The sequence below is a fragment of the Balaenoptera musculus genome, chromosome 3 (assembly GCF_009873245.2).
Source record: "Balaenoptera musculus isolate JJ_BM4_2016_0621 chromosome 3, mBalMus1.pri.v3, whole genome shotgun sequence".
Lineage (NCBI taxonomy): Eukaryota > Metazoa > Chordata > Mammalia > Artiodactyla > Balaenopteridae > Balaenoptera > Balaenoptera musculus.
Window position 1 is genome coordinate 117,245,636 of NC_045787.1, and position 27,753 is coordinate 117,273,388.

Below are 27,753 nucleotides of genomic sequence, written 5' to 3' on the forward strand. Positions count from 1 at the left end.
GTGGTCTGTGGACACCAAAAGTGAGTGTGGGAGGGGAATACGGGAGAATGGCAGAATGGCAGTCATAGGTTTCCCTTGGCAAAAGAGGCACAGGTACTGCCAGGAAACTGCATGTGAAGTCTGGGGTCATGGGGAGGTGGGGTCCCAGAACTGAATCCAAGAAAAGGGTTCCAAGCCAAGAGGCAGCAATGTGGAAGGGTAGGGGGCTGAACTGGGGCCCTACTCCTTTACAGAGGGCAAATGGCGGGACAGAAGCCACTATGTATGAATCAGTTCTAGCCCTGCGCCCAACTGTAGTGTCTGGCACATGAAGGTGCCGGCACCCTTTTGATGATTTTGTCAGGTCAGTCGGGCTTGAGGCAGGACAAGAGTGGAGAAGCCTGGATGAGAGTGAAGACAAATAGTTCAGAAACTCACAAAGGAAGCTGTAAGGCAGTACTGTTTCAATGCTTTATTAACAGTTGGAAACAAACCCAACAAACTGGAGGTGATGACATCCCAGAAGCCCAAGAGGTGAGGGGAACAGGTTTGCATTTTGTCCCTTTTTTATTATTATTATTATTAAATGCATCTTAGCAAAAGTAGATTAAAAAAGAAAGGGTCAAAGCCCCAGATGTCAGCAGGGAGGAGGGGACCTAGGGGAGCAGCAGGCCCCTGCACCACGGTCCTCCCAGAAGTAGCTCAAAGGAGCTGCTGTTGCCCCTTCACACACAGGCTCTACCAACCAGAACCCTCCTTCCGGGCCTCAAGGCCTCTCTGCAGGCGCCCTTAGGTCTCCTAAGCTCCCCCTTGCTCTAATAACTATACTTTTGCGCCAGGCCCTACCAGTGCCATTCTCTCTCCCACGGGTGGGAAGCTGAAAGGAGCACAGGAGGGCAAAGTGTCACCTTGACCGGAGAATCTGAGCTTCCTGTGGCTGGGACCGCCAAAGAGTCTGGCCTGCCCACTGCAGAGAAGAGAGCAGGGTGGGGCACAGCCTGTGCGCACTGCTCCAGAATGGCCAGTTAGCATTTGCACATTTGGCTTGATAAATATATTAAATTTATAAAAACTCTGTCGTTTCAGAGCTCCCACTACTCTTAGGCCTGGTCCAGCTCAACAAGAGAAGACCTTCCCCTTGCCCCGGAGTCAGATGCTGGGGGAGAGAGTCTGCACTGGCCTCAAGGGCCCAGAGGCTTGAGGGCTGAGGTGGAGGTCCAGGGGCTTGTTCAGAATTGAGGCTTGTGGGGAGAAATCCCAGGGACTCCGGAACCTGCCATCAAAGCCTCTTACATTATGGAGGGGAAAGGAGGAAGGAAGAGTTATTTTTCTTAAAAAAAAAAAAAAAAAAATTCATATAAAAATAGATCCTTTTGCAAAACAATTTCTCAGCCAGGAGGCTCCACCTCCCATTTCCTTGGAGACAGAGGATAAGGTGTTGGATGAGATGCACCAAAGCTCTAGGGAGGGCGTGAGGAGGGCCTGTGGCTCAGTAGCCTAGGGCTGGTGCAGAGGGTCCAGAGAGGCAAGGGCACAGAGCACGGCAGCAGGCTGGGGGCAGGTCCCACCTGTGCCATGCCTGCCCGCCCTAGGCTCTGGCCTAGGCCACAGTAGAACAGATAAAAGTGGTCCAGGTTCTTTTTGTTTTGGGAGGCCTTTCCCAAAAAGTGGGATAAGGGGGATTTGCTCCCCACTTCCTTGGAAGCAGCTCCCAATGCCACACCCCTAGTAATAAACAACAAGAGCCAGGGGCAGGAAGAGCGGGCTGGTGGTGACAGCAATGAAAGGAGGGACAGAGTCCAAAGGTTCATCAGCCCATGCTGTTCTCAGGGCCAGAGAAAACACAAAAGAAAAGCACAAACCCAGCAAGACTGACCTAGGCAAAAGCCCACGGGAAAGGTAGGGGCTGAGAAAGCAGGTGGGGCCTTGTCTGAGATGAGGCCACGGAGAACGGAGGAGACACTTGGGGTTAAGGCAGCAAACACAGAGCCTGCTTTGGTAATACGAGAGCCAGGGCTGGCCGGGTTGGCCTCAGGCCTCCCCACACTGCCCTTTCCTTCTGGCCTCCAGGCAGCTGAAGCTGTGTGTGATGTACAGAGAGCAGCAGGCTGGAGACAAAGATGGGGTCAAGGTGATGGGAGTGGCCACCGCAGAGGAATATCTCTGTGACCCTTCAGGCACATGCTGCAGGGCAGGGACAGTCTGGAGCTCCACTGAGGAGCTGCCATGGCCCCAGGACCTGGCTTAGCTTGCACGGCCGAGCAACTCCTTGGCCTCCTCAAGGATGGTGGGGACTTCCTCGCTCTTCTTGGACATCTTGGCAGGAACACAGGTCATGGCATCGTCCCTGGTCAGCACTGATTCTAGCTGAGATATGGCTGCACACCCGACCTTCCTGTTGCCTGCAAGAGAAGACGTGAGAGATCTCGTCCGTGGAAGGCCAGTTTCGAATCCCTATCGATCTCTACGGCAGATATTCGGCCGGAAGCCATGCACACATGGCGGCCCTGTCCAGTTCAGAGGCCCTTCTTTTGAAGAAGGAGGGGAAGAAAGCCAGGAACATATGGAAGATACCTTTGCGGCGGGGAGGGGGGCAAGCAGGGAATATGAGAGTACAGTACAGGTAGGAGAGTTGAGTTCCTGTGTGAAAAGTAGTAAAAAGTTTGAATACAGCTAGACAGACACAACGGAGTTCAAGTATCAGCAGTGTAATGTAAAGGGAAGTACTCAAAATCTGTTTTCTCATTAGAGGGTTGTTGGAAGTAAACAGACTCAAGCTTAGTAAACAGTATTATTTTTGTTTTCTTGGCAGTTCTCAGGAAGCTCCTAGGCCAAAATCACTTTCAGTCAGCCCTGGGCAGGGTCGTCCCAAGCAGAGGAAGGCCTTCAGCAGGCGGCCAGAGGGACTCCCGCAAAGGGGGCAGCAGCCATGCACTGACGCCACGTGATGCCACACTCGCCTGGGTTCCACCAACCCTCCCCCTCTCTCGCCGTGCCCACACGCTGAGCTCTTTTCCACCTCTTCAAGGGCAGCAGCGATGATCCAAATGCCAAGGGCTCTACAAGGTGTGCAATATGTGTGTGTGGGTGTGTGTAGGGGGAGGGGTAGAAAAAGGTATCTCAGGGAAAGCAGAGCTGGGGTCAAGGATGGCCAGGACGAACCCTACAAAGAAATCTTAGCCCAATGGGCTAAGGGATAGTGAAGCTTCAGTCGCCACCCTAAATAGGAAGAGAAGAACCAATCAATCCATGAGTTTCTGTCCTAACTGGTGGGCGTCATTCCCAAGACTCTCATATTCATTCATGGAATCCACATTTATGGTCCCAGTATCCTCAACAAGAAAGCCGTTCCTTGGGACCATGCCCAGCTCGTGCTGTCTGCCTCTTCCCATGCCCTACAAGCAGCTCAGAGAGACTGCAGGTCCCAAAGAGCTGCCTGCCAAGGGTGAAAGAAGCCGGACACAAAGACCACAGATGCTATAATTCCATTTCTGTAAAACCTCTAGAATGGGCAAATCCAGAGACAGAAAGTAGGTTTGTGGTTGCCCGGGCCTAGGCGAGGGGAGAATGGGGAGTGACTGCTAATGGGTATGGGGTTTCTTTTTGGGCTCATGAAATGTTCTGGAATTAGTGGTGCTGGTTGTACAACCTTGTGAATATGCTAAAAACCACTAAATTGTATACTTTAGAAGGGTGAATTTTAGGTATGTGATTTATATCCAATTGAAAAACAAACAAAAAACAAAACAGCTTGCTGGGTCATGGGAAAGCTGGGTGGAGAAAGCAGTACCTAAACCTTAAAGAAGCAGAGACAGAGGAGAGAAGGCCAGCACTCCTAAATGCAGGACAGGGCAGCAGCAGGGCACGAGCAGGAAGGAAGAGGTCCAGAAGAGTCAGTGAACAAAGTGTCCACTTTGCCTTCTTGAGACCAGCAAAAAGCTTTAGGTGGGAAGGAAGCCAAACAGGGTCAGAGGGCCCAGGTCTTCACCAGGGCTGTCAGCCTCTGCAGAAACATGACCCAGAGCCACTGTGTTCACACGGCAGAGGCTACCCGCGGGTCAGCTGGGAGCACACAGCACGCCCACAGGTTACCAATTTACAGGTCTCCTCCTCCTCCTCCCAGGGACGCACAGGATTGTCTACCAAGAGGAGAAAGAATAGTGAAGGCCCTGGCTGGCAGGCACAGGGCTCATCTGGTTACGGGGGAAGGTGTGTGACCAAGACTCCAGGGTTTCACACAAACTACTCCTCGGATTATGAACATGTAATGATGCCTCAGCGACGGACGGGGGAGGAAAGGGGCCCATAGGAGTGCGACTAGGATGGTCTCCTATCTCCAGCAAAATCTTCCTCAGACCTGCTGAGTTTCTGCTCTTTTTTTGGAATACTCCCTTCTCTAGGACCCTACTTGTCATGTCCAGAAAAGGCAGTAGCTTGATTATCACTTTGCTGCTCCTTTGAATTCAGTCACGAGCAGTTGAGAAAATATTCCAACTATATTTGTGTGTGTGTGACTCAAGGGGTAAGTATATGTTAAAATAATTTCTGACTCTGGACCCAGGGAAAAGGAACACTGGGTCTTCAGGAACACCTATCTTGGACACCATGGGAAAAGTCAAAGTACAAGTGTGAAGTATCTTCAGCTGTTTCTCTCTTTGGTTTCTTCCTCTAAAACTAAGAAGATACCAGTTGTACCTAATCAAGCACGTCTCTATATTTTCCTAGATTCAAAAAGCTTCTGATGCACTGCAAATTTCATAAAAACTGAGTGGATGGTAAGTCAGGAAAAACCAAAATTTCCCTTTTAAGCCTAGAAGGTAGGTATACTAGGCATGGACCTGATGTGGCCTAAGGTCAGAATCAGAAAAGAGAAAACTCTTGTTGGAACTGGCAACAGAATCGAGGAATCCTGGCTGCCACTCTGGCTTCAGGGCCACGGTTATGCTGAACAGCTTGACTATCCAGAAGACAACCTCTCCCAGCCTTTCCCTAACTTGGGTACTTGTTAAGACGATTGAAAAGAAGCCACAGAAGCAGATACATATTTTGACTCTATGGGACCAGGGAGGATTATTAACTCCTAGTAGTCCCACAGACTGTGGGGAAAAGGGAACAATCTCGCGACATTGGCCAAAGCTCTCTGAGGCCAGATTTCTAGAAGTTAGGGGTGAGCTAGATAAAAACACCAGCAAAATCAGACATATAACACTAGTATAGATGAATTAGAAAAAGGTTAATGATTTGGGAAAAAGATATTTATAACACACAGGCTAGGAACTACTACTAAGGAGGAAGTACTCTTGTTAATAAGCTTCCTTAGGGAAGAGGAAACTAGGACAGATGGGGCAATCATTACCATCCTAAAGAACTCATTATTGTCTACAACACTCCTAATTATAATTCCTGTCCTATTTTTACAAAAGTGGAGGGAGAAATAGTGGTGGTAGAGGATATACTCTTAACCTCTCTAGACAGGTGGTCACTGGAAAACTCCCTGAAGCAATTTCACCATGTCCAGGGCTCTCCTTGCCGGAAGGCATGAATGAAAGAGTATTTCTGGCCTACACAGAGGGCTCGCTGTCGTCTCCTGCTCCTCACATAGGCTTAGTGGAAATATTCCTGGACTTGGATTCACAACGGTGGGTTACAGTTCTGGCTCTATCATTAGCCAGTTCTGTAGATCTTGGCAAGACCTTATCTGGGTCTCAAGTCCTGTTACCTACGAGAAGGTGAGATGCTAATCACTGGAGGTCTTTAGCGCTGGTCCCAACTCTAAGGTTCTATCAATCAGTGTAGGGAAAGCTTAGAGGGAAGCTGGGAAGTGGCAGAGGGACGGAAAGGGAGAGGGAGATGAATTTCTTTCTTTCCTTGACTTTTATCCCAGTGAGCAGATGGCCTGTATATAAGAAGCCACAATTCAGACATGGAGATAGAGTTGAGTCATTAAAACCACAAGCTGACTCAATCATGAGCCTGAAATAGTAGCTGTAATACAATCACATGGATTCTTCCCCTTGACACTCAAAGCATTGTTCTCCCACACCCTGCAGATCACAGCAGTTTACATGTCACTTTTAATGAACCGGCCCTGATAGTAACGCTCCTCTTCCAACCCCTCAATGGGTCTTTGTATACTGGTCACTCCCTCAGGTCTCCAGAGACCAGAAGATGTTTTTTAAACATTCCTTTAAATCCCAGGGCAAAGGCTGTGTCTTTCAATATGTACGGCTGCCTTTCTGGGACGAGGAGGGCTGTGAGGCAGACCTGCGTGATAGTGCTTCAGTTTTTTAGCTCAAATCAGTCAGCCAGCAGGAACAGGCAGAGACAGCCAAGCACTGGGTAGACCAGCTAATAAGTCCAGCAGCCAGTGAGGGAAACCTCTATCGTTTTACAATGTGGCCTTCTGGGTCCAGCCTCTTTCTTTTCTTCTCCTCTTAATCCTACTGTCACTGTACAAAAAAAAAATACTAAAGCTGTAAAGGGCCCTGGAGACCATTCTAGCCCAACTCTCATTTTAGACGTGAAGAAACTGAGTCCCAGAAACGTGTCTCAGGTACTCTAGACAGCATCAGTGGGATCTGACATTGGGTCTTCTGATGCCTACCTAGTCCTATGCTCTTTGCACGCTACTGTGATGCCTGGCCTTCTGTTTATGTTTAATGGAAGGCCATGTCACTTTCTCGGAAATGAATGTACCAATGTCTAAAGGGGCTACCAGGGTAACTAGAAATGTCTCCCCTGATTCTCCCAGATATGTTCGGTGTGTTTAGTGACCCCTAGAGCCCAGAAAGATAAGGATACAAGATGGAGCCAACTTTAAAAGTACGCAGTTTTCATTTTCACCTTCTTTTTGCTTCAAAATCTCCTAGTCTAAGTCTCCTCCTAGTCCTTCTTGCACTGGGAAACAGTACTTTGACTGATTCAGGTCCTCTGCTGAAAGGTTAGGTTCTAACAAAATCCCTGCTTCCTCGGCCTATAAGTCCTGCTTTCTCACTTGGGAAGAAGTGGAGAATGGGGCCTCTCCAGTAGAGGGAAGCCACTGATGTCTGGCTGCCTGTGTCCAGGAAGCATCTGGGATTCTGGTTTAGTTCCACAGGAAGAAGCTTAAAAGGGAATTCCCCACCAAAAGTCCGGTGAAGGTTGGCACTTCGCTGAGAGGATAGAGGAAAATAGGGAGAGGCAATGTATTTTTGTTTACCTAGAAACGCTTAATGTCAGGCCACATCACCTTATATGGTGGGGAGGAAACAATGTCGCAAGAATCTCTGAAGACTAAACACACCAAAAATACCACTAGCTTCATACTCTACCCAAATCTAGATCTATATGACTAAACACGCTATCTCAGAAAGACCAGAAAGACCTAAGTCCATCACACCCACCTCTCCTCCCCTCCAGAAAGCCTGTACTCAGAGGATGCCGGAAAATAGGTAAGAGTTGTAATGAGGGATTCTTCTGTTTAGGGCAGGTTCTGAAGTCCTACAGAGCCCTCAGAGGGAATTTCCCTCTGGGTATGCAGAGTATTGGCAGAAACAGGCAGTCAGCCATCCACGAAGAGACTCACAGTGATCTACAACGTTTGGGCCAGGACACTGACTCTGCGTGGGCTAACATGCTCCGTACCCTTGATCGTAAGGTCACCTTTACAGGCTGTGATGGGTACTATAGGTCCTACAGATACCACTGTTAGTAGCTTAGCAGCGTCCAAAGCAAACCACACAACTCATCTGTACAATAACCTTGAAGTGAAGCTCCTATCACACAGGCCTACAGAATGCACCAGCGAGGGAACAGGGAACATAGCTTAAACCACCTCAGAAGTACAAACTCTTAATGCTGCCTTTTCTGTAATGCCCACCCTTCAACCTAGGAAAGAAGCCATCATGCCTAGCCCCAAAGGGCCTTCACCAGACTCAGTGGTGCAGGTCATGAGGAGTAGCTTTGGCCATACCTTCTTCTGGACCAGTCTCTTGGCCGCTATATACTTCCCTCAAAGGCAATTTAACCATTGATCCTTCCCCATACTAATGCCTGGATCATTTGTCCTCCTATCCCCATAATTTTCTTAGAGGCTCTGGCTCAACATAATCCACTTAAATCTTCTGAAGATCGGGGGAGGAGGCTGCGGGGGAGTAAATGAGGAAGGCAAGTGCAGTGGAGGCCAATTACACCCAAGAAAAAGGCGGCCTTCAGACACAGCACGATCCTTCGGTTGAGATGCTCCTCTACATTCTTACCTCTGGGGAGAATGATGCCTAGCCTTCTCTCTATAGGATTCTATACTTTCTATTATTCTCTCTATCTCTTCTGCTTGTGAAGCTAATAGTAAGGACTCTTGACTTATTTTCTTTGTATTCCTACATCTAATGTAGTTTTGAATTTACATCAGTTTTTTTGTTCATATACACAAACGCCTACTCAGATCTCTGTGTCCTGCACAGTGGTTTGCTTATTCTACGTTTCTGCTTCAAGAATGAGGAGAGATACAAGGATAATCAAATGTAATATCTGTTGTCAGTCCCTCAAGTCCTAGTTCTCGAAGTCAGTACTTTCTAACGTGGCTGGAAGAGGACTAGGTCATCCACTCTAGACGCAGGGACTATTGTGGGGAAGTTTCTAAACCCTGAGAACATCACTACCTGCTCGTTAGCCCAAGACAAGCAGGAGCAGAGAGGCCTCACTGCCTTCCTTCAACACACAGGCTGGGCTCCATTTGCTGACTTACCCTGACGGGGTCCTCTCTTCCGCCGGAACGCTGCGCCTGACTGCAGGGCTTCCAGAAGACTGTCCATCACACCTGTCTCATCGCCCTCTGTCATGAACAAAAACGGAGATGTAAGCTCTTCAGCCCGAGTGGCACTCATGTGTTGAGCCCCACAAAAGATGCGCTGCTACTGCGTGGCTTGCCCTCGCCCAGGTTCTCGGGGCTCACAGCACACAGGGCTCAACCTCAAGTCTCACAGCCCATGTTTACTTGTGTCTGTTTGAAAATGGTTAAAACAAAAGGTTTCACTGGTTACCAACCACTGCAAACCTTGGATAATTTTCCTGCAGTGCCCTCCTCCCTTCCCACCCCCATCAAAACTAGCACAGAGAGGTGGAGACCTGCCTGCCTGCAAGACTGGGATATGTACAGAGACTGGGATTATGACAGTAATAAGGAACTATATCACTCTCTATTTACCCTGAAGTGTTTCACTCCAATTTACATAAACCTCTCACGGAAAGCCTGGTTCCAGTTTCAGAGCAGGGCTGAGGAAAGATGAGAGACCACTGATAAAGAGTGTATTTCACTTAAGTACTGCCCCCAGTGGCTGCATCTTCCAGAAGTCAGCTCTGCATCGAAGAGGAGCTTCTGGTTGGAATACAAAGAGTTAATGTAGAATCCTTATTCCAGCCCACTCCGTTTCCATGGCAACAGCTAAGGGTGGTGAAATCTGAAACTGTGAAATCCCTAGGAGCCGGTAGGCTGCCAGCCACAAGGCTGGGCTCACTGCTCCCAGTGCCGCCTGCTGGCCGAACACCACCAGTGCAGCTGACCTACATTCCAACCTCATTTGCTTGCCCTTGGGGACATGGACCAGGGCAGGGTCCCCTGCGCTGCCTGACGACTGTGTGCAGCCTTCGTCCCACAAATCAGCTGTTTACGTCCTAAACAGTAACTGGGGACAAAGCCTAGAGGCCTGGGGAGAATGGGGGAAGGTGAAGAATACTTGGTGTGGGCTTTTTTAATGGCATTACTAGAGCAAAGTTTGTGGCTTACATACAACTGGACTAAGGGCAGGGGAACTGCTTCCCAAAAAAGTATAAAGAAAAGACAGAAATGCAGGCAGTTCTGCTGCTTCAGGTCCCTGATCGTGCCACAAAGAGAAGTCCCCGGGAGCAGGAGTGTCAGAGCAGCCCTCGCCTCTCGTGCTCAGCAAAGCATGGATTCTTGCCAGACCCAGCAGCCCAGAGAACCTCTTTACTTAGATGGCTCGTAGCCCCGCAGGTTCAAGAAGGGTGGCACCAGCTCAGGGCTGTGTGCAATGGATGCTGGATTTCCGCTGCCCACAGAGAGAGCAGCCAGAGAGGGGCAGGGAGTCGGCAGCAGGAAAGAAGCAGAAACAGGAAACAGAGGGCCAGTAATTGAGGCCATATGTTTCAACAAAGACATGCTTCTGAGAGTGAAATAGAGATTCTGCTGAAGAAAGAAGAGGGTGGCCAGCTCCCCCGCCCCCTTTCCAGAAGTTCAATCCATTTACAATCTGATAGGTGTGTACAACTGTGCTGAGGTACTGGGGACACAATACTTAGTGAAATAAGCAGAAAGAGAAGGCAAGCCATTAAAAGACAGGAGCAGGGCCAGGAAAACAGTTTGGGAAAAAGAACAAAAGATGCACTAGAGGGTATGAAAACCGGACGGGGGAATTTTTGGACAGGCAGAAGGCAAGAGTACATGTTACAGCAATACTAAATCACTGGAGAGATGAGACATAATGCAGGAACCAGCAAAGGAGGGAAAAAACTGAGAGCGGAGCACTGGAACGTGCATGTAATGGAGTCGGGGTTAAAGTCCAGCATCAGGATCGTGGAGGAAGAAGGCTGCCAAAAATCATTTGCCAGGAGTTGAGCTCAGACATGAGCTGTCCTCGGGCCTCTAGACTCTAGACAGAGAAGCCTTCCAAATGTTCCTGTCTCAACCCATCGGCCCTTCGCCTTCGCTTCTTACCAGCATTCATGTCTATGAGTTGCTCTCTCTTCTGCTGCTTCTCCAGCCGCTCCTTCTCTGCCTTCTCCTTGGCCAGTTTTGCTCGCCGCATCTTCTCCTCTGTCTCCCGCCGCTTCTGGTTCTCCTTGACTGCTTGCTGTGGGGGAAAAAATGAACACGTGGGCATGTATGCACTCACACATGTACACACCCACCACCAACCAACATGAACCCAGTGGAAAGTGAGAAAGGTCCACGAAAGCTTCAGTCGGCAGGTATACCCTGCTTACCACAAACATATTCTTAAAGTTGTGCAGATCCATGAAGAATTCTTCCACAGACACCTTCTTGGGGTCAAAGAGGAAGTACTCGCCCAGCTCCTTATAGAGCGTCTCCATGTTCGAGTGCATCATCCGCAGCTTGTTATACTGTTCCTGTGCATCCTTCACAAAGCTGTGCAGCCAAAGAGTAAAGAACCAACACCAGAAAGCAGACCCACTTCTCTAGCCCTGAGGACGACTCACAGATGTGTACTGGCATGCACAAGGATGCGAAACACAGCGCTGTTCATATTAGCAAAACCCAGAAGCAATCTAAACATCCAAAACAGGGGAATGGTAAACCGTAAACTATGGTATTCCTGAAGAATAGGAAGTGGCAGTTTAAAAAGAGACTGTTCTGCATATACTGCTAAGGAAACAGGGCCAAACATGTTAAGTGCTAAAGCAATACAGTGCAATTTTTACTAAAATAAATTCATTAGGGTGCAAATCAGAGAGAAGTCCAGTGGCAGTGGTTATCTTTGGGAAGGGGAGGGAGAAGGGAATATGTATGCGTGTGTAGTATGGGGTGTGTGTGTCTGGCAGGTGGGGAGACGGGGCAGAGGGCAAGGTCTCAAGGGAGACTTTTACTTTATCTGCATGGTTTGATGCAAACCACAACAATGAGAATGCTTTCAAGAACTATGCATTTAATGAAAAAACATTTTTTAATGAAAAACAATTTTTTAAGGAAAAATTGTATATCATCATATCTATCCTGTTGTCCCCCCACGGGAAGTTCTTTTTTTTCCTAGGGGGCAACTCCCTCCTTTCAAGAAAGGATATGGTCATTTTTTCAACGAACTTGTCTTTCTCATCTGTGGCAGCTGGAAAATTCTGAATATCACGTTCCACATCAGAAATTTGTTTCTTCATCTGATCTAGGTTCTTTTGCAAGTTTTCAGCAGAGACTAAAGTAGACACAAAAACAGACAGCAAGAGCTTACTACCTCCAGTCTCAATACCCTATACTGTTCTTCAGGGCACTGCTCCAGTCTGTACATCCAGCTGGTACTTAATTATTTTAGTCCTCTTACATACTCTCTAATTGTTTCACACAGCTTTTCAGTGAAACTATAAATTATTTGATGATTAAACCTCCAGCCTCCATAAGCTGTACAATACTAAGAAGAGAAGAGAGGCCTCATTTAAGTTAACAAGAATCTATGAAATCCCCCGGGATCTTGGTCTCATTTATTTTAGAGAACAGGGTTTGGGAGGAAGGAGACATTACACAGAAATATAGAGGGTGGGCAGAAATCTGTTCCCATTTCTACTGAATGCTGCTTTTTCTTTGCTTAGTCCCAGGACGGTGAGGCCTGGTTTTTGCTAATCCAGTCCACGCTTTCTGAATGAGAAAAACTGTTGACTTAAACTAAAAATACCTGCCTTTCTTCTAGTTGTTTTTTGGTGTCTGGTGTTTCCCTAGGAAGGGAAAGAGTGCTTCCCATTTCTGTACATGAAGACCTCTCTTCTGCCCGATACTCCTCCCTGTGGCTTGGACATCATGCCTATGCTCTCTCCCGTTCCTTAAAATTCTCTGAACTGAAAATGATCCAAAATCTAGACTGAGTCTTCTTTCCCTACCCCGTGCAGAGATCTCTGGGGCTTGGAACCACCTTCTAGCTTCACCCCAATCTGCCTCACCTCGGCTGGCTTTCTCCACGTGGGCAAGCTCATCTGGAAACTTGAGGACCTCGGGATAGTTATTCTCACACAACTCAGCCAAGAAGTGCAACAACGTCATCTTCTGATCTGTGGACTTGGTGTCTCGAAGCTTGGGGGAAGAGGAGAAGTGGTGAGTCCTGACACGCCCACGATCACCTCAGGCCGACAGCAGTCTGCCACACTGGGCTCCTAGAGGCCACGGCCTTCCCTTCCATCGTCCCGCTCTAACCCCCTGGCTCACCTTACAGAGGAAGCTGATACTGAAGCCAAAAGCACCAGCATTCCTGGAACCAGCATTCATATAGTTTCCAACAAGCAAGGTAATCTCCAGGAGGCTAGAGAAGTTCTCGCTCTTTCGCAACTCCTCACATGCGGCAGTGACAGAAACGATCTCTGGCTTGATATTCTCCACTTGCTCACTGAACTGCAGCTTGAAGAGGATGGCATTGAGGCGAGGCCGCAGGCGGGGCACAGCGCCCATCTGGGGAGAGACAAGCAGTTCCATCATAGCCAACAGAGAGAGAGGAAAGGAAGAAGATACAGGCTTAAGCCTCCTATGGCAGAATCTGAGTTCCAGAGTAGGGAGGAGAAAGAGAGAAAGATGGGTTCAAAATAGACAAGAGGCCAGGAGCAAGTGCCCCGGATGCTCTCGGGGAGGAGGGGGTCAGAGAAGAGTCTGTGCCACAGGCCTCACTCACCACCACGCCGAACTGCTCTGACTCAGCCAGATCATCATATTCGTCCTTCAGTTCGGAAAGCATTTTTAACTGCTCTGGCTCTGGCATCTGCTTAATGAGGTTCTGCAAGACAGAAGGGACTGTCTAAGTTTGAAGGGGATGAGCTGACAGCTTGAGCCTCCTGTCAGTCCCTCACTCTGCCCAAGGACCACTAAGAAGGAGACATGGGCTGGGGTAGGGGGAGGTGGGAGAGGCAGCTAGTGAGATGGCAGGACTTTTGAAAAATATACCAGAAATAACCTGATCACCAGAGAGATGGAAGCTTATATAAAGCCAGCATTCTTTAAGTCAACAATGCTTACAGAGTCCGCATCGTCTAGGCAGAGAGGAGACAGAGCTAGTGTACAGCAATGCAAAGAGCCAGCTCCAGAATGACCTTGCTCCTTACCTGGATCATAGATTCAGTCAGAACAGCCTCATTCACCTCCAGGATGACATTCTTAATCTCTTGATAGGGCATGCGGAAGGAACCCAAAAAGATTGCTGCCAGGAAATGAGATATAAAGACATGTTCTTCTCAGTCTCTTCCCCCTTCCAGCCCACCCTACAAACCTACGCTGGACAACTTTCCTAGGAGTGCTCTCTTAAAGTCATGATCACAAACCTCCACCAGCTCCCCACTGCCTGTAGAGTTAAGATCCAAGTTCCTGAGCCCAGGGTTTAAGGTTCCCACCTCCCAGCTTTCCCTCCCACGAATCCCCACATTTATGTCACACGCCAGCCACACTGTTCCAAGCACCACATTCTATAAACACCTTGTCTTTGCTCACACAGGAAGTCTTTGATCTATCTATATACATCAAAAATGTTCACCCTGTTCCTATTTTAGTTCCTCACTCCCTTGATTCCATCCTCAAAGCTGCCACTGCCTTGAAATGCTCTGATTCTTAAATTGCCACATCCCATTCCCCAACAAACACTTCCCATCCTTTCAGCTCTCTCACTCACTAATCCCTAAATTGACTCTTCAACCTCATCAGAGTGCTCTCTTGCATGCTCTCTCTCTCCCACGAGAGAGATGCCCATTCCATTTTCTCTGAATGTCTCAGTTCTACTTTGCTTTCTCTGTTTAACCTAGACCCTGCAGTCTACCCTTTCACTCTCACTCTATTATTACTACTATTCTTATTCTCTTGTTTCCTTCTCCTTCCAGTCCTTAGTTAACCCAGCCATCTCATACCTCTCCTCTTACACCTGGGCTGATGAACACTGCAGATCAGATTCTATGAATCTGAAGTGGCACCAGTGATGGTGGGGAATCCTTCTGTGTGTCCCTAGTCCACGCTCTCCTGGCTCTCTTGGCAGCTCCTCTATATAAAATATCCCCATTTTCCCAAATGTCCTGCCACTTCCCCATTTGTTCTAAAAAGGCCTTGCTGCTTTTTACTGAGAAAAATTGAAGCCATCGGTCAAATTACTTGCTAAGCTTTCTCTCATGCCACTTATAAACTGAGCACTGGGGGCCCTCAGTTGGAACCAGACTAGAAAAGGCTCGAGTAAGGGCTATTTTGGAATCATCTAGAAGAAGACTTGTGCCAACACTTCTGTAAGCTTAGCAGAACTATATCCATATACTCGTCCTTTTCTCGTGTTTCAATAGAACAGGTAGCCCTAAGGACCTTTTCCTTCAGCATATACAGTGGGCCTTCCGCATCTGTGGATACAGAGGGCCAACTATACTACACCATTTTATATAAAGGACTTGAGCACCCATGGATTTCGGTATACGAGGGGGGTCCTGGAACCTATCCCCCACAGATACCGAGGGACAACGATATACACGTTCAAGTTTTTCCTATCTTAAAGAAAAAAATCCTCCCTGATCCAACATTCTTAATTACCAGCTTCCTTCTTTCCTTCACCTTATAACATTCTAAAAATATAACAGTCTATTCTTGCTTCCACATTCTCATTAATTCTTCTGTCCCCACAAAGTCAGTGAAAAGATGACAATCATTTGTTGAGTGTATACTCCATGTAAGACCTAGTATCTTAAACACAATCTACATATATGATCTCATTTAACCCTATTTATAATAATGTATAAGTTTGTATTATTAACCACATTTGACAGAAAAGGAAACATACTTAAAGAAGTTAAGCTACCCGTCCAAGGTCACACTGCTAGTAAGGGTTGGAGCCAGGATTTAAATACAAACGGATTCCAGAGCTTCTGTTCTTAACACTTATGCTATACTAAAATTATTCTTGCCTAGGTCACTGACTTTCCTAATGCCAGATCCAAAAGACACCTGTCCTGTCCTGATTTTACTTGACTACTACGCCCACTTCTTAGACTATGTAAGACTATTTTTCTTGCTGTTCCTTTCCAGCCTCCTTTGAGGTCTCCCCTTTTTGTTACTTGCCCCCCCCCAAATATTAATGACCTTCAAGGCAAATTATTGGCTTCAACTATGACTCATATACTATCTCTTAAATTCTTATCTCCAGCCAGACATTCCTCCTGATTTCTATACCCAAATGCCTAATACACCCATCCTGTTGGAGGATTCCCACAGGAACCTTAAATTCTATCCTAAAATTAAATCAATCATTCCTACCTACCACTCTGCCATCTCTCACTCATGTCCACCATTTCTCCCACAAAAGATAGAATCTGCTCCTGCTGGATTTTCCTATTTCAATAAGTGGTACCACTCTCTATAGAGTGATCTTAACCCAAGAAAACATCTCCTTTATCCCCTCTATCAATCACTAAGTTCCATTAATTCTATCTTCTTAATATCTTCTGCCTTCCTATTCATTCTCACAACTTAGTTGCAGGCCTTGATCACCTCTCGCCTAATTTAAAGCCATAACATAACACATCTCTCTGCCTAGAGTCTTCCCCTACCCTAGCAATCCAGCCTCATAATCACTGCTGAAGTAGCCCTCCCCCAAATTACTCACTTTCCTGACTAAAATCCCTCCAATAACTTTCACAGTTTTCAGGATAAAATACATACTTCTTAGCCTAAGCCTATCAGACTTCTTTATGATCTAGCCTCTATGTCTATTTCTTGAAAGCTTCTTCAACCACCACTCCCCCACATATGGCCTTTACTCAGCTGTACTCAACTACTTGCAGTTCTTGAACTGCACACATGCCTCTGTGCCTTCATACATGCTGATCCCTCTGCCTGAAACAAGCCAGCCCTCACCCTTCATTTAGTTTGTTGTAAATAGTTTTAAGCAGTACTTCATTAAGAATGACTGAGCTCCCTCCAATACTCCTCCCACTTGATTTAGATGCCCCCTTGCCCAGTGCTCTCATAAGCTTCCTAGCACACCTCCATCATAGCACTTACCAACTTGTGCTATAACCATTATTTACTTTTCCGTCTCTACCAGACATATGGCTCATGAGGATAGGGACTACCTTACTTAGTTTTGCATCCTCACCATATAAGAGGCACTTAATAATCATTGAATCACTAAATAACACCTAGACCCTCCTAATCTCAATTCTCTTCCTAAATTCTGTTTCCCATATTGATATCATTCAACTGGAAATAACAATGTACTACCCCACAGTCTTTTATCATTTTCTAAAATAACAACTGCTCATTTTAATGTTGCTAGAGATAATCTTGAGAAGAGGAACTATCTCACATCACTTTAATTTCCATAAAAGGACTTACCTACAGACACTATTTAGTAATATCTGTTGCCAATGATCTAAGATTATATAGTCAAGAATAATCTAAAGGCTTACTGTTCTCATTATATCACTGACTTTACTTGTAGGTATGTGTCCTCATTACCTGTGTGATCTTGGCCAAGTCATAACATCTGAACTTTAGTTTTCTCACTGGGTAAAATGGGGACAACAGCCATGTCACTGGATCATGAGTGGGTTTTATGGAATACATACCCTTTCATCTCTGGAACACACACCTAGTATGTGCCTAATAGAGCCTGAAACCTGGCAGACCCTCAAATATTTGTTGAACAAATATTTAAATCTTCATTATGCAACATAAAGTAAGGATATCAACAGTTGAAATGAACAAAAAAATGAACATTCATCCTGATCATTAAATACTACCTATATCAACTCTGCAGAGGAGTTTCTGATCTGAAATTTGCCACCAATCAGAGTTATGAGTATAGGTAGCAAGTTCAGAACAGAACTCTTTGACGTTACTGATCCTACTCTGAGAAGTACAGGATTTACATTATTTATTCTAAACTACAAAGTTACTTTAGATTTAATGGAAGTCAAGCCAGTCACCTTTAAAGGAAATACTTAAAAGAAAATGAGAAAGAAGGAAATGTGCAGTGGCTAGAACATTTGTGTTAGATTTTCTGTGGATGCAATGGAAATAGTAAGGGCTTTGAAATAAGAAAATATGAGGTTCAACTCCCAGACCTGCCTCTTACCCGCTATGTGACTAGGCAAATTCCTAAAAGTCCTATTAGCCTTTATTTTCTTGCCGTAAAACTAGATGCTAACAATCTTGCAGTGCTATTGAAGGGATTAGATATCAGGTATTTACTATGCAATCCCAGGCATACAGCAGGAACTAACAAATGGAAGTTTCATATCAAGGGACCCTGGATCCACCAGATTAAGCTCTTAGAAAAACTCCTTCATATTTCAAATTGCTGAGATCACAGAGTTACTCACAGAGATTCTGGGCTGTCTTTGAATCCAACACCTTTAACTCTTTCACTTTTTTCTTTTGCACAGATTTCTTTTCTTCTCCACCTTCCTGATCCTTCTTGGCTAGCAAGGGAAAGATTAGAAAAGTATGATTAAGGACAAACCACATCTATGTCTAAATGAACTACTGTCCCAGCCTAGAGATACTCTTCACTTCCTCTCTATAAGTAATGGTCTTCCTATTAAATTCCTTCAAGGATAACCTCCTCTTTAGCCACCCACCCTTCTATTACTGACTTCCCCCTCCAGCTATAATAAGTATATCATTTTCATTTCTTTAATAGTTAGCAATAATACTTTCCCACCCATAGCCTATCTACTTGTAGGGAACAGCAAACTTTCTTTCTGTAAAGGACCAAATAGTAAATATTTTAGACTTTGCAGACTATGTGGTCTGTCTCAACTGCTCAACTCTACCACTACAGCGTGAAAGCTGTCACAGACAATACATAAACCAATGGGCATGACTATGTTCCAGTGAAACTTTACTTACAAAAACAGGTGGTCAGCCTAAGGGCTATAGTTTGCCAACCCCTGTACTGGAGTCTTCCACTGTGTTATCCTTTTGTGCTTATTATTACTTATCTTTCAAGTTCTGTCTTGATCATGAATTCCCTATAAACATTTTCTTGATTTCCCCAAATGGTTATGATCTCTCTCTCTGAATCCCCACTGAATGTGATACTTTTTTATAGCAAGTCCTCTCACTGACTTTGTCATAAGCACATATAATCTCTCCTCTACAAGATAAGGACTTTGTTATTCCTCTTTGAAAAATCTCATGGCATAAAAATATATTCCTAGTATATAAATATCATGTTGCTGCACACACAGAAGGTATAATATACTGTTTTCCTTCTACGCTCTTCTCAGATTACCCAAAACCAATGTATTCTTCTCTGATAAATGTAGTCACTCTCTGCTTTGATTAACTAATTTTCATGGTATTTGTTACTTAGATTTCATTCAACAATTAATAATTCAATGTTCATGACATTTCATATATATCATCTTGATCTTTCTAAATCCTGTGTTACTTTTTAAGTGTGGATACCTTCCCACCCCATTTGGATTTTGAACTTCAAGAGCATGGGCAACGTAATTCTTCACTATATCACTCCCTCAGCACCTAGCATGACAGCAACATTCTCTCAAAAATGATTTACACTGCCTGTTGAGAAGGATTCAGCAGCAGATAGAAAGAGAAACAGGAACTGTTCTGGACAGACAATTGTAAAATATTTTGTCAACTTTTCAGAAAGCCTTATGGGACTATCTCTTTAAGGAGTATCAAGAAAGTGACAAAGCTAGTTGCTTTTGAGGAGAGGAATGGCGTGCTTGACTATGGAAGAGGGAGGAATACTATTCAACACAAACCCTGTTATACTGGTTGAATTTTAAACCATATGAAAAGTATTACCTGGTATAAATAAATAAGAAAGCGAACAAAAAAGGAAGTTATATGGCAAAAGGTACAAGGAACTATTAATAAAAAAACACATCCTTTGGCTTGAGAGTTCTAACTTGAAGAAGGAAAATGCTAAATAGATGAAGATTAGTTATTTAAATAAAGACTTATTGAGTACCTGCATGTGCCAGGCTCTGTTCTGGGTACCAGGAATAAAACAAAACAGAAAAATAGAGAAAAACTCCTGCCTTCATGGAACTTATATTCTAATAAAGAGAAATAGACAATAAACCAGCTAATAGATAAAATAGTACATTAGGTGGTCATAAGTGCTATGAAAAGAAAACCAAGTAGCGAAGAGAACTGGGGGATTTGATGAGGGGACGGATTATAACTTTACCGGGATGACCAGGGAAGGTCTTAGTGAGAATGTGACATGACAGTAAAGACCTTTTAGAAGGTGAGAAAGCAAAGCAATTCAGGCAGAGAGAACAACAAATGCAAAGGCCTGAGACAGAAGCAGGCCCTGATGTGCTAAAGGAAAAGCAAAAAGGTCATTATTGGTGGAGTAGATGGAATGAGAGGGAGAGCTGGAGCTGAAGTCAGAGAGGCCCTAAAGACAGATCATATAAAAAAATGAAAACCATGGGTAGTCAGATAAAAAATTTAGACTTAAAACATCCAGACTGTATCACAAAACCTTAGAAGCAGAGAGGCAAAGTACAAGTAAATCTCTCATTTTATACAGATAAAGTGAAAAGATACAGAGTCACTGGTGATGTTGAAAAATAGAAAAAACAGATTCAACTTTTTGCCTGGCAATAAGATAAAAATAAATGAAAAGTATAAATACAAGAAAGAAAGGGATGAAAAAGTCCTTTCTGTGGAAGATATAACTATATGTAGAATTCAAGACAACTACTAGAAGTAATGAAGAACTACTAATGAATAATTCAGTAAAGATGACAGATAAAAGACAAGCATATGGGTTTCCAGTTTCACCAAAATGGAGTAGCCCCATGTGGAGGAAATACTATTATATTTAAAAATTGGGGAAGGTAAAGGGACCTAAATGGAAATACAGTTTCTACACTTCACGCGGACTGGTAAAACACTGATATCATTAGACTGGGAAAAGTTATGTGTGTATAATGTAACACCTAGAGCAACACCTAAGCAAACTGTATAAAGTGATATACTCAGGCATTATAAATAAATTAAAATGGAATAAAAAATATTCAAAAAAAACACAGAAAAGTAAGAAAAGAGAAAAGGAGGAAGCATACAGAAAACAAATAACACAGTGGCAGACTTAAGTCCTAAAATATCAGTAGTTACATTTAATATAAACGGTCTAAATACACCAATTAACTGAGATTGGCTGTAGTGTAAGTACCTGACCATTTGTTTTTTTTTTAATTGTAATATAAGTACCTGATAATAAGCTTTTGATTGCTGAGGCATCCACTTCAAAGACATCCATCTTGAATAAACATATTGCCAGCTACACAACTAGATAAAGAACTAGGCCACCATCCATGAAGTTCCCCTTTTAGAAAGCCGTGGGTGACCTACATAACTGATCATTAGAGGGACCCTGTTTTTCCTTTTGTGCACTTCAATTCCTGCTCTCATGTTTTAAATTCACCAATAAAGAGTGAACCCATGAAACCCTAGGCACTTCACCCTCAACCCCAATAAAGGCAGAAGCCCAGGGATGACCTGCAGCCCCCTACCCACCTCTCTTCCTGTGACCTCAATGTGTGGCCTGAGACATGTCATGTCAGGACCTGTGAGCAATAAAACCTTGCTTGTTCTCTGATGCTTGTTGCTGAGGTGCATCTTGCAATCCTAATAAGAACCACAAGGGCTGGTCCAGCCACAACACTGGCCCAGGTGAGTGCCCCCAGGCATTCCCAGGCAACAGCATTAGTAGGCTAAAACCTACACAAAACACGGCAGAGTGGATTAACAAAAGACCCAACAATATGCTGTCTGTAAGAAACTTTCTTCAAATACAAAGGCTGAATGTAAAAGGCTGAAAACAGATATACCGTGCAAACCTTAATTAAAAAAAAAAAGTAGAGTGGCTATATTCTATCCAGTGAGTAGATTTCAGAGCAAAGAAAATAGCTGGAGACAAAGAGGGACATTACATGATGATTAAAGGATCAATCCACCAGGAAGACATAACAATCCTAAATGTGTATGCACCAAACAACAGAGCCTTAAATATAAGAAACAAAAACTGATAGAGATGAAATGAGGAAACCAGCATAGCCAAGCCACAATAATACTTCAAGGCATTAATACCCTATCTCAGTAATGGGTGGAACTCTATACAAAAAATCAACAAGGATATAGAAGTGAAGAGTAAAATCAATCAACAGGGTCTAATTGATATATACATACGTAGAACACTTCACCCAACAACAGCAGAATACATTTTTTTAAAGTGCTCACAGAATATCCACCAAGAAAAATATCCACCTGGGCCATAAAATAAACCTCAACAAATTTAAAGGATTAAAATCATAGAGCATGTTCTCTGACCATAATGGAATCAAACGATAAATCAATAACAGAAAGATAACAGGCAAACATCCAAACACTTGGAAACTAAAGAACCACGTCTAAATAATTTGTGGGTCAAAGAGGAAATCTCACAATAAATTTTAAAAATACATTAGAAATGAATGAAAATGAAAGTACAACATATCAAAATATATGGGGCATAGCTGAAGCAATGCTGAGAGGGAAATTGACAGTGCTAAGTTTATATTAGAAAAGAAGAGCTCAAATCAGTAATCTAATTTCCTAATTCAACAAAGTAGAAAAAGAAAAAAAATAAACCCAAAGCAAGCAGAAGGAAGGAAATATAAAAGAACAGAAATCAGTAACAATGAAAACAACAGAAAAAAAAAATCAACGACGCAAAAAGCTGATTTAAAAAATAAATTAATAAAATAGATACACCTCTAGAAAGACTGACAAAGATAAAAAGAGAGAAGACCTATCTCTCCAACATCAGGAATGAAACAATGTCACTTTAGGTCCTGCAGCCATCAAAAGGATAACAAGGGAATAATACAAACAACTTAGTACTCATAAACTGAACAATTTACCAAAAAATGGACCAATTCCTCAAAACCCACAAACTACTGAAACTCAACCAAGATAAAACAGATAACTTGAGTACTACTGAAATCATTTAAAAAACTGAATTCATAACTAAAAGTCTCCTGAACAGAAAATCTCCTGGCCAAACGGTTTCACTAGAGAATTCTACCAAACATTTCAAGAAAAATTAATGCCAATCTCCTCCAAAAAATAAAAAAGGAAGAAATACTTCCTACTTCATTTTATGAATGCCACCAAATTATCCACTTTAAATGGTTAATTTTATGTTAAGTGAATTTCACCTTAATAAAAAAATCTATAATTTTTAAACACCTGTTTAAGATATTTAAAATCACTAATTAAATCAGTGAAATTTGAATATGGATTGTATATTAGATAACAGTATTATATCAATGACAAATTTCCTAAATGTGATAATTACACTGTAGTTATGAAAAAGAAAGTCCTTATACTTGGGAAAGGCATGCAGAAGAACTTAGGGGTAAAGGGCCATGATGTTGGTACTTTATCTCAAACAGTTCAGTTAAAAAAAAAAAAAAAGAGAATATTCACAGCAGCATTATTCATAATAGCCAAAACACAGAAACAACCCAATGTCCATCAACTGACAAATGGAAAGACAAAATGTGGTGTTATCTATACAGTAGAGTAGTATTCGGCCATAAAAAGGAATGAAGTGCTAATACATGCTAAAACACGGGTGAACCTTGCAAACATCATGATTAGTGAAAATGTCAGACACAAAAGTGTACATATTGTATGATTACACTGATACAAAACATCTAGGATAGGCAAATTCAGAGACAGAAAGTGGATCAGTGGTTGCCAAGTTGGGGGAAAAAGAAGTAGAGAGTGACTGCTAATGAACTGAGGGTTTCTTTTGTGTGTAATGAGAATGTTCTAGAATTAATTCAATGGCTGCACCACTTTGTGATATACAAAAGACCATGGAATTGTACACATTAAGGGTGAATTATATCTTAATACATAAATAAATACATACATGCATACAATGAACCACAGGTCTAGATAGAAACCCTAAAACTATTAACCTTCTAAAAGAAATCATATGGAATTCCCTGGTGGTCCAGTGGTTAGGACTTGGTGGTTTCACTGCCATGGCCCAGGTTCAATCCCTAGTCGGGGAACTAAGCTCTCACAAGCTGTGCAGCACAGCCAAAAAGAAAAAAGAAGACATCAGAAAAATTTTCACCAGTTTGGAGTGGGCAAAGATCTCTCAGAAATAAAAAAGTACAAACCATGTGGTAGGAAGAATCCTAAGTTGGCATCCTGGGATTTTCTTGGAGTTCTAGGAAACTAGGAGTTTCCCTCCTGGTGCACATACCCTGTATAATCCTTTCCCTTGAATGTGAGTGGGCTTGACTTATTCTGGTGAGCCCTTTTAAACAAGGGTTTAGAGCTCAGAGACAAGAGAAGTCAGAGAGATTTGAAACTGAAGCAGACGCGCTCTTGTTTTTCTTGAAGAAGCAACCGCCATGTTGTGGAGAAGGCCATGTGGCAGGAAATGGTGGGCAGCCTCCAGGAGCTGAGAACAGCCACTGGCTGATGACCAGCCAGAAAGGAGGAACCTGTGTCCTACAATTATAAGGAACTGGATTCAGCCAAATACCACATGAGCGTGGCAAAGGACACTGAGCTCCAGGAGGCAATGCAGCCCAGCCAGAACCTTGACTTCAGTTTGGCATGACCGTGAGCAGAGGATCTAGCTAACTTGGATTCCAGACCCATGCAAACTGTGAGATAATAAATCTATGTTGTCTTAAACTGCTAAGTTTGTGGTAATTTGTTCACAGCAATAGAAGATAACACAAAACATAAAAGAAAAAATTGATAAAGTGGACTCTATAAAAATTTAAAAGTTTTATTCTTCAGAGACACTGTTAAAAAATAAAAAGACAAGCCACACACTGGGAGAAAATGCCTGCAAAACACATTTTTGATAAAGGACTAGCGTTCAGAACATATAAAAAAAGTCTCATGAGTCAACCATAAGAAAACAAACAGGGGCTTCCCTGGTGGCGCAGTGGTTGAGAATCTGCCTGCTAATGCAGGGGACACGGGTTCGAGCCCTGGTCTGGGAAGATCCCACATGCCGTGGAGCAACTAGGCCTGTGAGCCACAACTACTGAGCCTGTGCTCCGCAACAAGAGAGGCCGCGCTAGTGAGAGGCCCGTGCACCGCGATGAAGAGTGGCCCCCGCTTGCCGCAACTGGAGAAAGCCCTCGCACAGAAACGAAGACCCAACACAGCCAAAAATAAATAAATAAATAAATAAATAAATTCAAAATGTCCCCATTCCTCTACCTTTATTTAAAAAAAAAAAAAAAAAAAGAAAGAAAACAAACAACCCAGTTTTTTAAAACAGGCAAAAGACATTTGGACACTTCACCAGAGAAGATACACAGATGGTACATAAGCACAGAGAAGGATGCTCAACATCATTAAGTCATTAGGAATATGAACTAAGAACTAAATTAATTAGGAATTAAAACTATAACGCCCAACCCACTAGAATCACTAAAATGGAAAAACAAAACTGACAATACTAAGTGCTGGTGAGGATGCAAAGCACCTGCAACTCTCATACATTGATAGTGGAAATGAAAAGAATGGTACAGCCACTTTGGAAAGTAAAGTGAAAACAGTTTGGCAGTTTCTTATACAGTTAAACATACATTTATTGAAACATATGACCCAACAATCCCATTCCTAGGTATCTGTCCAAGAAAAAGAAAAACATGTATGTCCAGACAATATCTTGTACGCAAATGTTTCTATTGGCTTTATTCATAAATGCCAAAAACTGGATTCAACCCAAATGTCCATCAACCAGTGAATGGACATAAGGAAATACTACTCAGCAATAAAAAGGAATGACCACGCATGCAAACAACATGGACAGATCTCAAACACATGATGCTTGGTGAAAGAATCCAGACTTCAAAGACTCCTCAGTGTATGATTCCATTTATATGACATTCCGGAAAAGACAAAAACTGTAGGGACAAGAAAACACATCAGCTCCTGCCAGGGCCTAGTGGTGAGGAGAGGGGATGGACAAATGGGGAGGAGGAAACTTTAAGAGTGATGAAAATGTTCTCTATCTTTACATGGCTGTATACATTTGTCAAAATTCACAAAAATGTACACATAAAAAGGGTAAATCTTACTGTATGCAAATTACGCCTCAGTAAATCTGACTAAACACACTGTATCTTCAAGGCCAATAAAATATATTAGTATAAAGCTATAGTAACTCTAAGAGTGATAATGAAAGAAGAACAAATGAAGTTCTTAATAATAAATAATAATAAGTAGAAGAGATTCTAGAAATAGACATGAAACACATTTATATGCTAAAGTAAAAACTCAGATTAATTAAAAAAAGTATAGTCTAACACAGGAGTTGGTAAACTTTCTTAAATGACCAGAAAGTAAATATACGGCTCTGTGGGCCACATAGTTTCTGTTGGAACTACTCAACTCTGCTGGTGTAATATTAAAGAAGTCATAGCCAATATGTAATCAAATGGGCATGGCCACGTTCCAATAAAACTTTATTAACAAAAATGGGTTGGTCATAGTTTTCAGACTCCTGATCTAATCAATAGTGTTGGAACAACTGGCTCTCCATTTTAAAGGAAAATAGTTAGATCCTAACTTTACACTATTCACAAAAATAAATTCCAGATACATTAAACAGCTAAATGTTAAAAACCAAAATACAGTATTATTTTGAATAAATGAAAACTTTCCTAAGAATAACACAAAATCAAGATGGTATAAAGGAAAAGACAGACTGATCTGAGTACATAAAATTTTTGTTTTTCAATGTGAAAATCATCATAAAATATATGAAATGAAAATTTCCATTTCCAGTATTGGGGGTCAAGTCTCCCATGGAAAAACATCTAAAAATGCTGGTATGGTATTTTAAAAAATCACCTTGAAGCACAGAAGAGCTGAGAAGATGATGAATTGCTCCAGAGAAACAGTGAGCAAAACACTGGAGCATTGTTCCTATATCAGTTTGAGGGCTTTGTGCAGCAAGGGTACACAGGGATCAAGATCCAGTTTCTGCCTAATGTGGGGAATCGCATACGAGACTCTCTCCTCTTTAGCTGGGAACCCAAAAGGCTACATCCTCAGAGATAAAAGTGATCACAACAGGCTTGCACTTGGGAGCCCTAGAGAGCCTACACTCTAGGAAGAGGGTGAACCAGAGGTAGATCAAGCCTTTCCAAAACCACAACCAAACCTTGGCATAGCTCACTCCCTGACTGCATGGAGGTGATCAGCCCACACACTTATCTACCTAGAGAGGAAAACACAATAGGAACAGACTTATGCATGATCCAGACATTGGAGCTTTAAAGTAATGATAGCTAACATGTTCAAGAATATTGAGGGAAAAATAAAAATAGATGAAGATGGAGAAGTTTACCGGAGAACTAGAATTTATTAAAAAAAAAAAAATAAATGGACATTCTAGAACCAAATGAAATTAAGAGCTCTATAGATGGGTTTAACTAGAGACACAATAGAAGTTAGTGAATTGCAAGACAGATCAATAAAAAAGATACAAACTACAGCAGAGGGATAAAAGATGGAAAGTAACAAAAAGAGTGCAAGGGACATGTGTGTAATTGGAGGCCCAGAAAGAGAAGAAAAAATTGGACAGAGCAATTAACAATATGGTGCTGTACATGTAAAAACTCGTTAAGAGGATAGATCTCATGTTAAGTGTTCTTCCAACAAAAAATGAAAATGAAAACAAGGGGACTTAAGAAATCTTTTGGAGGTGATGGATATGTTTACTACCTTGATTGCAGTGATGGTATCACAGGTATATGCATATGTCCAAACTCATCAAAATGTATACATTAAGTATGTGCAATTTTTTGTATATTAAATATACCTGAATAAAGCTGAAGGCTGGAGAAGGGGGAGAAATGTGACTTGGAGCATGGGAAAAGTCCCAGGATTTCAGTCTCAAACAGAAGCCTTAGGTACTCAGAGAAAGTAAAATATTAAAAATAACAAAACAAAAACAAAAAAGCCCCATGACACACACACGTAAAACGGAATGCTAAATGTGATATTCACTGGCACTGAATTTGAAA

The 27,753-nt window shown here is 43.0% G+C and overlaps 1 protein-coding gene across 4 annotated transcripts in view; it reads right to left on the bottom strand.

The window, feature by feature from the left end:
- Window positions 1-436: 436 nt before the first annotated feature.
- The window catches only part of DIAPH1 (diaphanous related formin 1), a 97,186-nt gene continuing 69,869 nt past the window's right edge, over window positions 437-27,753 (bottom strand). For 3 of the 4 annotated variants that reach the window (XM_036846236.1, XM_036846233.1, XM_036846235.1), the window contains 10 exons: window positions 18,025-18,123; window positions 13,783-13,877; window positions 13,356-13,457; window positions 12,899-13,138; window positions 12,637-12,766; window positions 11,776-11,900; window positions 10,960-11,124; window positions 10,691-10,826; window positions 8,705-8,791; window positions 2,224-2,381 (listed from right to left, as the gene is read on the bottom strand). In XM_036846236.1, the coding sequence (XP_036702131.1) occupies window positions 2,224-2,381; window positions 8,705-8,791; window positions 10,691-10,826; window positions 10,960-11,124; window positions 11,776-11,900; window positions 12,637-12,766; window positions 12,899-13,138; window positions 13,356-13,457; window positions 13,783-13,877; window positions 18,025-18,123 (1,337 nt within the window). Of the gene's footprint in view, window positions 2,382-4,079; window positions 4,119-8,704; window positions 8,792-10,690; window positions 10,827-10,959; window positions 11,125-11,775; window positions 11,901-12,636; window positions 12,767-12,898; window positions 13,139-13,355; window positions 13,458-13,782; window positions 13,878-18,024; window positions 18,124-27,753 lie in introns of all 4 variants that reach the window. The other variant, XM_036846232.1, reaches the window with a different exon arrangement.